The sequence below is a fragment of the Oncorhynchus masou genome, chromosome 32 (assembly GCF_036934945.1).
Source record: "Oncorhynchus masou masou isolate Uvic2021 chromosome 32, UVic_Omas_1.1, whole genome shotgun sequence".
Lineage (NCBI taxonomy): Eukaryota > Metazoa > Chordata > Actinopteri > Salmoniformes > Salmonidae > Oncorhynchus > Oncorhynchus masou.
The window spans coordinates 76482409-76496962 of NC_088243.1; the positions used below are offsets into that span (position 1 = coordinate 76482409).

The 14554-nt window shown below is 44.5% G+C and overlaps 1 protein-coding gene across 1 annotated transcript; it reads right to left on the minus strand.

Moving 5' to 3' along the window:
• Window positions 1-2618: 2618 nt before the first annotated feature.
• On the minus strand, window positions 2619-8773 carry LOC135527108 (stimulator of interferon genes protein-like). Its single transcript, XM_064955755.1, has 6 exons — window positions 8122-8773; window positions 7804-7984; window positions 7128-7236; window positions 6689-6930; window positions 3985-4171; window positions 2619-3821 (listed from the first exon to the last, which is right to left on the minus strand). Exons 1-6 carry the CDS (start codon window positions 8703-8705, stop codon window positions 3550-3552), a joined length of 1575 nt encoding a protein of 524 aa, XP_064811827.1. The 5' UTR covers window positions 8706-8773; the 3' UTR covers window positions 2619-3549.
• Between the last annotated feature and the right edge of the window lie 5781 nt (window positions 8774-14554).

The window sequence follows — 14554 nt, forward strand, 5'->3', positions numbered from 1 at the left end:
CAGCCACTCTGCTTGCATTTCCCATTTGTTTGTGTGTGTTTGCTCACAGATATCAGCTTCCTCATCAGATTGAGAACAGGTATTCACAGGTTATCAAATGATTGACCTAATTAAGTAAATTAATCAAATGCACCATATATCACTGATGTGCCCTATTTCTGTCACAACGTTTTGTCCTCCAAGCATATTCAGTGGTTGAGACACTCTGAAACTGCTCAAATCTATTCAAAGTTAGTCCAGAACACCCAGACCAGTCCCAGACTCAGTCATCTGCTTCCTAGCTCAGGCATGGTCTATCACCAGGTCAACATTCACAAGGCCGCAGGGCCAGACGGATTACCAGGACGTGTACTCCGAGCATGCGCTGACCAACTGGCAAGTGTCTTCACTGACATTTTCAATCTCTCCCTGTCTGAGTCTGTAATAACAACATGTTTCAAGCAAGAACAACAAGGTAACCTGCCAAAGTCACTAACGACCCGTAGCACTCACGTCTGTAGCCATGAAGTGCTTTGAAAGGCTGGTCATGGCTCACATCAACAACATTATCCCAGAAACACTAGACCCACTCCAATTTGCATACCACCCTAACAGATCCACAGATGATGCAATCTCTATTGCACTCCACATTGCCTTTTCCCACCTGGAACAAAGGAACACCTATGTAAGAATGCTATTCCTTTACTACAGCTCAGCATTCAACACCATAGTTCCCTCAAAGCTCATCACTAAGCTAAGGACCCTGGGACTAAAAACCTCCCTCTGCAACTGGGTCCTGGACTTCCTGATGGGCCGCCCTGATTGAGCAGACATATGCAGCTTTGCCCTGTGAATGCAGTCTCCGCTAACGTGGGACCATTGCCTTTAAATTATAACGCTGAACATCCATGATACGGATTGATTAGAGCCCTAAGGCTCTCCTAACGCACACAGACACCATATGCACTTTGTTTCACCGTGCCAATATATCCTCCAAACACCGGCTTCGAAGGTATTATCACATTTATACAACGGGTTACCAACATATTTAAATAATGATTTTTTTTCATTTATTTATACTATTTCATCCTTCCACAAGATATAGTCCCGACACAAATCTAGGGTTGCTACCCAAGCTGGCCGGTTTGGGTAACTGGGTCCTGGACTTCCTGATGGGCCGCCCTGATTGAGCAGACATATGCAGCTTTGCCCTGTGAATGCAGTCTCCGCTAACGCGGGACCATTGCCTTTAAATTATAACGCTGAACATCCATGATACGGATTGATTAGAGCCCTAAGGCTCTCCTAACGCACACAGACACCATATGCACTTTGTTTCACCGTGCCAATATATCCTCCAAACACCGGCTTCGAAGGTATTATCACATTTATACAACGGGTTACCAACATATTTAAATAATGATTTTTTTTCATTTATTTATACTATTTCATCCTTCCACAAGATATAGTCCCGACACAAATCTAGGGTTGCTACCCAAGCCGGCTGGTTCGGTTGCTAGAGACGAGACCCAGTCATTCAGTCTTTTTGTTCTGTATCTATGGACTGACCCAGTAGTTTGTTATACTGGCTGGTAACGTTCTCATCCCTTGCCTGCTAGCTAGCCAACTACGGCTAACTTACCAACTACGGCTAACTTACCAACTACGGCTAACTTACCAACTACGGCTAACTTACCAACTACGGCTAACTTACAGTCACGTCAAACCGTGCAGCCAGAATAACTGCAAAGTAGTTGCATTTGCATTTGTTTAAGCTGTTTTCTAGAGACATTTATTAGGATACATCCATAGCAATGGGCTAATGATGCCAGATTTCACCTGGCATAGAAAATGTGTTCCCTAGTCAGTACACTGTTGTTCAGAGGAGATAGCCAGCAACACAACTAACACAATTACTTCAAACTGAAGCTGGAAAGACTGCAAACTAGCTGCACTTCATTTTGTTCTACCTTTTTTCATTTGACATTTCTTTGTTTAAATCCATAAAAAATGATGCCAGCTTATTGATGATTTCGACTTGCTGAGAAACGTTGACTGCCTGTCTGTCCCATCCCGACTCCTGACACGTTCATTTCTATTGGACAGCTGGAGATCGAATTTGAATATTCAAACAATGTTGCAAATGTCAGAGAGACAGACAGCGAGGTTTATACAAATCTCCGCTGTTGAAAATGGAATGTTAATCGAAAAGAAATGTGAGATAATGTCTAGATGCTTTTTATAGTGGAGATCAAGTTTATAAATTGCTTGGCTGGGCTGATGAGAAAGTGGATTGCACAGTCAGATGGAAGAAGAGTAAAAAGGCATTTTAACGTAATAGATTTAGCCGGAGGTAACTTGTGGAATAGACACCGGCTGGAATGCGGTTTTAACCAATCAGCATTCGGGATTAGACCCACCCGTTGTATAATATCTTATAACTCTTTGCAACAACTTTTAGCTATGCTAGTTAGCAATGGTGCTGGTCCCAGATTTGTGACCTTGTTGTCTTATCCTGTATGTTTTCGACCTAGACCCATGCCAGGAAGTAAAAGCAAGAAGTGTACCCTTCAATCTGTGATGTGATTTGTTGAGTCAATTCAACTAGCATTACAGGAAATACATTCCACTGCATGTGCCATATTAGTTAACATTATTTTAATGAACATTCTACATTACCATGGCAATCCAGCATCAGTTGATAGAACATTCCAAAATACCATGAAAATTATCACATCTCAATACCAGGCAGCCATTGTGAGGTACCCATGAGTTTACCAGTCAAATTGCCAGGGTTAGAGCATCCAAGCCCATTCAATGAATGATATTTCTATGGTACTGACTGTAGCTAGATAACATGCCTGTTAACCTGTGGCTCAGGCTCTGTTCTCCTCTGAATGATCAGGCTCAGCTCTCAGCTCACTCCCTAGCCCCGGCCAAGCATGCAAAGATGGAATCTCTCTCTCTCTCTCTATCTCTGTTTACTTCACACCGTGGTTCAAGCATGCACATTCAGTCTGTGCAAACCATGTAAATTCATCATAGCGGTGTACACACAGTACGGACAGATAAATTACAGAGCTTAGGAGAGTATAGAACAACATGCAGACAATGTAAGGAATAAGCGGGGTTGTTATTATATGACTACATCAGTTATGCATACATGACACACAAATTGATCACAGATAAACAACACTAAATGTTACAGCCAATATAGGACTGTAATACACAATTAACAATATCCTGCAAAATAACAAACAGCTACACACCAGTAGCAACCTAAATTCCTTGACATATATTACCTAGCATTCATATTCAGTTAAGCAGTTCAGGATCTATTGTATTTCTACTGTTTTCATTTTCCTTAAAACTAATTCTGTTGTATAATAATATCATTTTTTTTGCATTGAGAACCCGAACATCCAGTGTTTAACTATAGTAAACAAACAAACATAGTAAACTAACAAAGATTTGACCATCTGTCAATGTGGCCTTGAGCAAGGCAGTTAACCCTAATTGCTCCTGTAAATTGCTCTGGATAAGAGCATCTACTAAAATGTAAGTGAGTGTTTATCTCCTTAGACCTGTCCCACCATATGGAGAAAGGATGTCTGGTTCCCTGAGTGTACGCGGCATGTCATGACTGATCATGAGTGATGGTACACTGCTCATTGGCTCAATTTGGTGCATGTCATCTATGCGGATCGTGGCGGGAGGGATGAGTGGGTGGTCCACCTCAGGCTGAGGGTTGACAGGGAGAACAAAGAACTCTTCTTTCTCCTGCTGATCCAGGTTCTTCAGAATGGCCTTGGACAGGAAGTGAGGGTCATCCTCATGCTCATCTACAAGAAGTAGAAATTACATAGGGTCCATAGGTCGTAATATTAGGCACATAGGAGGACATTCAAGCTTATATTATGAGAGTGAGAAAGAGAGAAGGACGGACGGACAGACAGAGAGACACACGGACAGACGGACAAACGGACTGAAAGACAGACATCTAACCGTTGAGCAGGATGAGTCGGTAGTGGTTCCTGCACTCCAGTGAGCGGTCCAGTATGTCCTGTAGAGTCCTGTAGAACAGCAGTACCTGCTCTCTCCTGTCCCTCTCCCCAAACCCTGCATTACTCTCCTGAGACATCTTATACAGTGTCAGCAGAGGGGTGGCATACTCCACCACACAGTGATGGGCCTACAGACAAACACACACATAACAAACAGACCATAACTCTATCCTCCTGATTCCTGCTTACAAGCAAAAACTAAACCAGGAAGTACCAGTGACTTGCTCAATAAGGAAGTGGAAGATGACGCAGATGCTAAGCTACAGGACTGTTTTGCTAGCACAGACTGGAATATGTTTCAGGATTCTGCCGATGGTATTGAGGAATACACCACATCAATCATTGGCTTCATCAATAAGTGCATTGATGACGTCAATGACGTCAGTGACTGTACGTACATACCCCAATCAGAAGCCATGGATTACAGGCAACATCCACACTGAGCTAAAGTGTAAAGCTGCTACTTTCAAGAAGCGGGATTTTTAACCGGACGCTTATAAGAAATCCTGTTATGCCTTCTGACGAACCATCAAACAGGCAAAGCATCAATACAGGACTAAGAATGGATTGTACTACACCGTCTCCGACGCTCGTCGGATGTGGCAGGGCTTGCAAACTATTACAGACTACAAAGGGAAGCACAGCTGTGAGCTGCCCAGTGACACAAGCCTACCAGGTGAGCTAAATTACTTCTATGCTGGTTCGAGGCAAGCAACACTGAAAAATGCATGAGAGCATCAGCTGTTCCAGACGACTTTGTGATCAGCTCTCCATAGGCAATGTGAGTAAGACCTTTAAACAGGTCAACATTCACAAGGCTGCAGGGCCAGGCGGATTACCAGGATGTGTACTCTGAGCATGTGCTGACCAACTGGCAAGTGTCTTCACTGACATTTTCAACCTGTCCCTGACCGAGTCTGTAATAGCAACATGTTTCAAGCAGACCACCATCGTCCCTGTGCCCAAGAACCCCAAGGTAACCAGCCTGAATGACTATGTACTCGTAGCACTCACGTCTGTAGCCATGAAGTGCTTTGAAAGGCTGGTCATGGCTCACATCAACAACATTATCCCAGAAACCCTAGACTCACTCCCATTTGCGTAACACTCCAACAGATCCACAGATGATGCAATCTCTGTTGCACTCCACACTGCCCTTTCCCACCTGGAGTAAAGGAACTCCAACGTGAGAATGCTATTCATTGACTACAGCTCAGAGTTCAACACCATAGTTCCTTCAAAGCTCATCGCTAAGCTAAGGACCCAGGGACTAAACACCTCTCTCTGCAACTGGATCCTGGACTTCCTGACGGGCCACCCCCAGGTGGTAACATATCTGCCACGCTGATCCTCAACACGGAGCCTCCTCAGGGGTGCGTGTTCAGTCCCCTCCTGTACTCCCTGTTCACACATGACTGCATGGACAAGTACGACTCTTACACCATCATTACGTTTTCCGACGACACAACAGTGGTAGGCCTGATCACCGACAACAATGATACAGCCTATAGGGAGGAGGTCAGAGATCTAGCAGTGTGGTGCCAGGATAACAGCCTCTCCCACAAACACACCAAGACAGTCGTAAAGATAGCACGACAACGCCTATTCCACGTCAAAAGACTGAAAAGATTTGGCATAGGTCCTCAGATCCTCAAAAAGTTACACAGCTGCACCATCGAGACCATCCTGACTGGTTGTATCACCACCTGCTATGGCAACAGCTCGTTCTCCGACCGCAAGGAACTACAGAGAGTTGTGCGTATGGCCCAGTACATCACTGTGACCAAGCTTCATGCCATCCAGGACCTCTATACCAGGCAGTATCAGAGGAATGCCCCAAAAATGGCCAAAAACGCCAGCCATCCCAGTCATAGACTGTTCTCTCTGCTACCGCACGGCAAGCGGTACCGGAGCGCAAAGTCTAGTTCCAAAAGGCTTCTTAACAACTTCTACCCTCAAGCCAAAAGACTCTCGAATAGCTAATCAAATGGCTACCCAGACTTTTTGCATTGTCCCCCCCACCCCCATTTTTACACTGCTGCTACTCTCTGTTTATTATCCATGCATAGTCACTTTACCTCTACCTACATGTACATATTACCTCAATTACGTCGACTAACTGATGCCTACATACATTGACTCTGTACCGGTACCCCCTGTATATAGCCTCGCTACTGTTATTTTATTGTTGCTCCTTAATTTTTTTTATTTGTTAAAAAATATATATATTGCTTCAGTTTCTTTTTAGTAAATACTTTCCAGAATTTTTAAAATTTTATTTAAAAAAATAAACAAATAAGGGCTTGTAAGTAAGCATTTCACTGTAAGGTCTACTACACCTGTTGCATTCGGTACATGTTGACAAATAACATTTGATTTGACACACACACACAAACAGGGAATACTGGGATTAGGCAATTCAGTGCAACAACCCAAAAAATCTGCAAATGGGTTTATAGATTGTGCACACATTTGGCCACGTTGTGCACGTGTTGGGCTTTTCCACATAATTTTTGTATTTTCCAGAGGTTCTTAACCACTCACTGTTGATTCACTGTTTGACCACATGGTGGTGCCAGTGTAATGCATTTCACTTTGGGATAGTGTTTGAGAAGGTGACTGACTGTAAGGTAATCCCTACCTACCTGTCTGTTCTCGTCCAACAGACTGTAGACACTGTGCTTGTAGACACGCCCCCTGACTCCTGCTCTGTCGATCTCTGTGTTAGGGAGGTTGTCATAGAAATAGATGTTGGTGTCCTCATCCTCCAGCTTGTGAGCGATGTTGGCGTTGAGAGGGAGGAGGATGAGGAGCTTTCTGGAACCCCTGGTCTCAAACGGACCTGCCGTGTGTGAGGCGCGGAATTCTGCTATAGAAACCTCCAACCCTACCACAAAAATACAGATCAACAAATACACACAGCTGACATGATACAGTATTTGTTACGTTACAGAAAAAAGCTTAATAAATGCCCCTGTCAAAATGAGTACAGCCTTCTCTCTGACTGTTCGTTGTGATTAATCAGCATCAAATCCAGAGGATATGATTTTCTTTGTGTGTGTGAGCTGATGGTAGTCTACTTACGAGGCAACACCATGTTGAGGTAGCCCAGGTGGAAAGACCAAGCCAGGCCATGAGCCACGTTCATCTTCCTCTCCTCACAAATCTCTGACACTTCCACTTCAGACGGACCCTGGATATGGGAGAGAGAAACATCAACCGGGAAATAACCAGAATTAATCACAGGCAGACATGCAGAATTACTCACAGACAGACATCACAGACAGACATGCAGGGAATCTGGTATAAAAATATTTACTGGGATTTACTGAAACCACAACCATGATGAGCAATCAAAAACCACAACTCTGGTGAGCTAACAAGAATCACACTAACACACAGTCAGCATTTTACAGCAGCATGTAAGCTACAGTATCGTTCAGTATAATTGGCTTCAGGAAGCTAAACTATGTTATTAGTGGCTTAAAGGAGAGGGTTTGGAGACCCACACCAGACTGATGATTAAAACCATCCTTGAGACCAGGATTGGGTTCAATTCCATTTCAATTCCAGTCGATGCAGAATTCCAAATTGTCCTCATTGTAAAGCATTCAAAAGAACTGGACTTGGAACTTCAGGGAACATCGTGAATTTAATGGAATTTAGATGGAATTCACCCCAACGCTGCTGGAGACACACAGGGTTCTGTGTTGGTTCATATTGTGTGTGAGAGTTCCAGATCAGGCTCTTGTTATCTCACCAGTACTCCCAGGGTTCTGAGTAGAGGGTAGAGGCCACAGGCCAAGACCACCATGCTCCACTGGTCTCTCCAGGGCTGTGGCTCAGTCAGGCCAAACAGCAGCGCTGCCAACCCCACACCCAGGAAAGTATACACACCCACACAGGCTGTCACCATCTGACCCAGCCTCCCACCACGGTACCTGGGTAGATAGAGGGGTGAGAAAAGGAGAGAGGGAGAGGTAGAGAGGGAGGCAGGTAATATGTCAATATTGATCTATTTATTCAGCGACCATGTTTTGTGGGTATGAGTATGACCATGGAAGTTAAGTTCCCTCACCGGGTGGTTGCATGATGAAGACATTCCTCTATGAGAAGAAACACTCCATGCAGCGAGGGCCCCACAGTCAGGATGAGTATCGCTGCTGCAACGTGTCTGAAGAAGCTCTCAGGCTCCAAAACCAAGATGGCCATCATCACCATGGCAGCCAATCCTATCGCACCGGCTTTGGGTAGACTCCCACGAGGCTGAGGGACCAGACTCTCCTCCCCTCCCGACTGTTGCATCTGAGGAACAGGCATAACAGCACCTTGACTTAGTATGACAGATATAACACCGGCTTTGGGTAGACTCCCACGAGGCTGAGGGACCAGACTCTCCTCCCCTCCCGACTGTTGCATCTGAGGAACAGGCATAACAGCACCATGACTTAGTATGACAGATATAACACCGGCTTTGGGTAGACTCCCACGAGGCTGAGGGACCAGACTCTCCTCCCCTGCCGACTGTTGCATCTGAGGAACAGACATAACAGCACCTTGACTTAGTATGACAGATATAACACCGGCTTTGGGTAGACTCCCACGAGGCTGAGGGACCAGACTCTCCTCCCCTCCCGACTGTTGCATCTGAGGAACAGGCATAACAGCACCATGACTTAGTATGACAGATATAACACCGGCTTTGGGTAGACTCCCACGAGGCTGAGGGACCAGACTCTCCTCCCCTCCCGACTGTTGCATCTGAGGAACAGGCATAACAGCACCTTGACTTAGTATGACAGATATAACACCGGCTTTGGGTAGACTCCCACGAGGCTGAGGGACCAGACTCTCCTCCCCTCCCGACTGTTGCATCTGAGGAACAGGCATAACAGCACCATGACTTAGTATGACAGATATAACACCGGCTTTGGGTAGACTCCCACGAGGCTGAGGGACCAGACTCTCCTCCCCTGCCGACTGTTGCATCTGAGGAACAGGCATAACAGCACCATGACTTAGTATGACAGATATAACACCGGCTTTGGGTAGACTCCCACGAGGCTGAGGGACCAGACTCTCCTCCCCTGCCGACTGTTGCATCTGAGGAACAGGCATAACAGCACCATGACTTAGTATGACAGATATATACAAATCATCAGTAAACACCTGTCCCTTTTGTCATTTTCACAACTTCTTGAAAGGTTGCCAGACATTTCAACAGCCATAATCATGAACTAAGTGCCTTGCGTTATATGGGCATTGAATTGGTGAAGGACATGTAGGGGAGGAGATGGGGATAAATTACTTCTCCACAGTGAGACTTATTGGATAGACTACTTGTGCATTCTTGCCCCAGCAGGCCTTAATGAGGAATGTTATTTTTCTTGTTGATTGTAGTATGTTATCAATAGGCCAAACACTTTGGTAATGACATCATAATGAAATTGTACTGTGTGTCTGTGTGTCTGTGTGTCACACCCTGATCTGTTTCACCTGTCTTTGTGCTTGTCTCCAGACCGCACCAGGTGTTTCCCATCTCCCCCATTATCCCCTGTGTATACATACCTGCGTTTTCTGTTTGTCTGTTGCCAGTTCATCTTGTCCTGTCAAGTCCTACCAGCATGTTCCCATGTTTCCTGTGCTCAAGTTTTTGTTTTCCTAGTCTTCCCAGTTCTGACCTTTCTGCCTGTCCTGTCCCTGATCCTGCCCATTGTTCTGACCTTTCTGCCTGTCCTGTCCCTGATCCTGCCCATTGTTCTGACCTTTCTGCCTGTCCTGTCCCTGATCCTGCCCATTGTTCTGACCTTTCTGCCTGACTCTGATTTGGATTACAACCCTTTGCCTGGCTTGACTTGAAGACCACATCCAGGTATCGCGACAGGTGGATCGCCACCGGACCCCTGCTCCCCGCTATCGACTTGGGCAGAGGGGATGGCTTTCCACTCGGGACCTGCCCCTCCGGGTGGAGTCCCGTAAACTTTCCACCCGTTTCATCGGCCCTTTCCCCATAAATAAAATCCTTAGCCCCTCTGCTGTTTGTCTTCTGTTGCCCCACACCCTCCGTATTCATTTCACTTTTCATGTGTTTAGGATTAAACCTCTGTCTCACAGCGCTTTGTCTCCTGTTTCCAGCCTTAATGAGGAATGTTATTTTTCTTGTTGTTTGTAGTATGTTATCAATAGGCCAAACACTTTGGTAATGACATCATAATGTAATTGTATTGTGTGTCTGTGTGTCACACCCTGATCTGTTCACCTGTCTTTGTGCTTGTCTCCAGACCGCACAGGGTGTTTCCCATCTCCCCCATTATCCCTTGTGCATTCATACTGTTTGTCTGTTGCCAGTTCATCTTGTCCTGTCAAGTCCTACCAGCGTGTTCCCATGTTTCCTGTGCTCTAGTTTTGGTTTTCTTAGTCTTTCCAGTTCTACCCTTTCTGCCTGTCCTGTCCCTGATCCTGCCCACAGTTCTACCCTTTCTGCCTGTCCTGACCCTGATCCTGCCCACAGTTCTACCCTTTCTGCCTGTCCTGACCCTGATCCTGCCCACAGTTCTACCCTTTCTGCCTGTCCTGACCCTGATCCTGCCCACAGTTCTACCCTTTCTGCCTGTCCTGACCCTGATCCTGCCCACAGTTCTACCCTTTCTGCCTGTCCTGACCCTGATCCTGCCCACAGTTCTACCCTTTCTGCCTGTCCTGATCCTGCCCACAGTTCTACCCTTTCTGCCTGTCCTGACCCTGATCCTGCCCACAGTTCTACCCTTTCTGCCTGTCCTGACCCTGATCCTGCCCACAGTTCTACCCTTTCTGCCTGTCCTGTCCCTGATCCTGCCCACAGTTCTACCCTTTCTGCCTGTCCTGATCCTGATCCTGCCCACAGTTCTACCCTTTCTGCCTGTCCTGACCCTGATCCTGCCCACAGTTCTACCCTTTCTGCCTGTCCTGATCCTTCCTGACTCTGGATTAGGACGTTTTGCCTGCCTTGACTTACCTTTTGCCTGCCTCTTGTACTATAATAAACTCTGATACTCGTACTATCTGCCTCCTGTGTCTGCATCTGAGTCTTAGCCTGAGCCGTGACACCATGTATCTTTCTTAGATTGTCATGTTTCCCCCACAGCTCTCTCTGCTGGGATCTCTTGATTGGGCCAATACTGACTGTGAATTTACAATTATGCCCACCTGTGAGGTCTTCTTGTTGCGACATTGATTGCCATTGCCTTGCACGCTGAAGAAGGGCTCATACTGTATGTCAATTTAAGTTTATTTACTGGAGTGCTGTCCTATTTCTGTTCTTTGCACAATATACCAGGATCCAGCACCCGATTTAAGTTTATAAGGTAGAGTCAAACACGTCTTTTATCTTTTCGTTGTCCAGTATTGTGCAATGTTGGCATAGCAATCAAAGACACATTTTTACATTACTACACAATGGAAAGCCTGATCTTCTGGTCCTCAAGTCAACTACAGGTGAGCAATTCCTACAATTGGCCAGTGCATGCCTGCATGGGGGAAGACTGGGAATATGACTATCGTTAATCAAATAAAATGGCTAATCTACTTAAAGGAATACTTCGAGATTTTTGCAATGAGCCCTTAATCTACTTGCCAGACTCAGATTAAATTGTGGATACTATTTGTATGTATCTGTGTCCAGTATGAAGGAAGTTAGAGGTACAGTAGTTTCACAAGCCAGTGCTAACTAGCGTTAGTGCAATAACACCTATAGAATTCCAGTCGTTGCACTAAGGCTAGTTAGCACTGGCTTGTAAAACGACCAAACTTCCTCTAAGTTGCTCGGCTCTCTACCCGCTAGGTTACCTGCCATATGAAATCTGTTCAAAAATAATAAAAAAGCAAATGTTCAATTAATTCACAAGTCCATCTGACTCTGGGGAAGTAGATAAAGGACCTCATTGCCAAAATCCCAAAGTATCCCTTTAGGAGAAACCCTCAGCCTGCTTTGCTTTGCATTGTATAAAGTGGAAAGGAAGAGGACCATCTTTATATTAGAATTAGATTGAAGGAAATAAGAATTATAGTCCAGTAAAACCCATGAACTATTAAATGGTGCCCTGATGTTACCGTGCACTGCAGAGTAGTGAAAACGACCCACAATACATACATAATCTCCATGACTACATTCTCATACCACAGTCTGGAGACTATCACTGACTCAAATCATATCAAATCAAATTGCATTAGTCACATGCGCCGAATAGACCTTACAGTGAAATGCTCACTTACGAACCCCTAACCAGCAGTGCAGTTTAAAAAAATATGGATAAGAATAAGAAATAAAAGTAACAGGTAATTAAAGAGCATTCATTCATATATACACAATAAATACATATCTCAATGAGGGAATTGCTATCCTATAGTCAGATCTAGACACTGAATCATTTAAAGGTTCAGTTCAAATGCAGAAAACATTTTTATCATTTTTTATGTAGCTTACCTTTATGTGTTTTGAGTGATCCCAGTTCCAGAACACAGAACAACAGAGACAATTCCAGATTGAAAGAGATTAAAATAGATGTGTGTTGATAGAAAATCAGATGAATAGAGATTATAAATCAGAGCTATCACTTCTCCCTCTCATTTTCCACTTGTGTTCTCACTCTCTCCCTGCTTCCCTTTGTGTTGTACAAATTTGGGTAATAGTTTCAGTTTCAGTTTACAAGAGGCAATATATCCCACACAATGAGCGATAAAGACCAATAGAGCTAGATGAAAAGTGATAAAGACAGAGAGGTATAAAGCTTGCCCTAAACAAATTCCACAGAGAGGGGTTGATGTACTGTACTAGGTAACAGTAGTGGAACAGGGAGTGGAAGAAGCGGCATGGGTGTTTTTATAACCCAATTTATCACTGTTTTAATATACTGCTACAGCTGTCTTAATGAACATCTCTGATTAACCATACAGTATGTGTTCTTATGATGAACTGTTCGGGAGGTGATTTAACACGTTTCGGTCAACCCACCTCTCTCCAGTCTTCTCACACCTTATAAATGTACAGTACCTATCCAGGTGTGGACTTCTGTATGAGATTAATATTAAACAGGGGTGTCAATTGGGTATGGCCATACACTAGCTCAACACAAACTATTTAAAATAGGCAACTAAAATCATTCCAATCCCGATTCAAAGGCAAATGCAGTTTAGCAGTGTCAGCTGGTCTGATTTGAATACCATGCGGACACCTGGGAGCGGGAGGCGAAGGCTGTTTGTGTGGCTGGCAACTGGCTGGGTTTGTGGAGAGCAGAGATCTGTATACAATGACAAAATGCTTACATGTATGTCTCCACCCTAACAACGGGAGTCTTCCCAAAGGTGCGAAGGCAGGCGACAAGTTTAGTTCCAAAATAACCCCATAGGAACGCATTGGGATCATTTTGGTCAGATTTTGGTGATAATGAAACCTCTCGTTTAGCCTCTTCCTCTCTGTAGAGAGCCGCATCGACGCAGCTGCATGAAACGGCAGGACTTTTTCTCAACACATTGCAGAGGTAGCTAAAGACAGCTGTAGTAGATGGCATTGTCTATGTAACTGCTGTTTGACTTGACATTAAACAAAACTATAGTTCTAATCCCGGTGCTGAGCTAGTGCATAGCAGGCTAATTGTTGTATGACGTGTTTGTAGAATGTTAAATCCCCTATTTCCTGAGGTGAATGAAGCTACAGCGACAAGGTGATCATGGCTGGAGTCAATTGAACTTGTTTTCCTCTTTTCCTAGAAAATAAAGCAAATGTCCAATTCATGACTCAAATTGAAATTTATCCCCTTGATGGATTGGACCCCGACCCTATTATGTCAGGAAGAGCCTGTGGTGTGTGTGTCCACATGTGGGTGCATTTCTGGATGCGTTTGTCTGTGTATGAAGGAGTTAATAAACTAGCCAGATCAGCCGTGATAAAAGACAGAATTCGACATCCATCCATGTCTGAGGATGTGGGGAGATGATGTGGAAACCGGCCACTAGGGGCAACAGTGAACGCTGTTACCTTCAGGTAGGTTCCGTAGGGCGTTGTGCATGGGGATGCGTAAGCATCTGCTTCTGTTTCAGAAGGTTGCATGTTCGAATCCAGCAAAAGAAACCTTTAAAAATCAGAGTTAATGCCTGATCTTAAACACTTTGACATTTGGAACTGAAATGTGATGTGTGAGAAACATGGATGAACGTCTAACTCTGACGTGAGACAGGCCATAAACAGAAGTATGCCAAAGGTTCATGCATATTTTATTCAAGAGTAAAAAAGTGGTTTGTCCCATGGGGCATGCTTACAGTTTGTGTAATAAAGGAGTCCGAGAGAGAACCATGGCACAAACTATATGGCACGAGGTCTCCGGTAAGTTCACCTCTCAAAATAAAGCACAATGAGACCAAACAAGGATCAGCAAAACGCAAGAGCAATTAGCAGAGAGCTTAAGAATAATGTTAATTATAAATATAATAATGATAATATTAAATAACAAGAATATAATTTAAGAATTATGATTAGA

Coding starts and splice junctions, on each gene's coding strand:
- LOC135527108 (XM_064955755.1), bottom strand. CDS start 8,705: ATGCCTGTTCCTCAGATGCAACAGTCGGGAGGGGAGGAGAGTCTGGTC. Junction 7,985..8,121: donor CTTCATCATGCAACCACCCG/GTGAGGGAACTT, acceptor CTATCTACCCAG/GTACCGTGGTGGGAGGCTGG. Junction 6,931..7,127: donor CCTCAACATGGTGTTGCCTC/GTAAGTAGACTA, acceptor TTTTTGTGGTAG/GGTTGGAGGTTTCTATAGCA.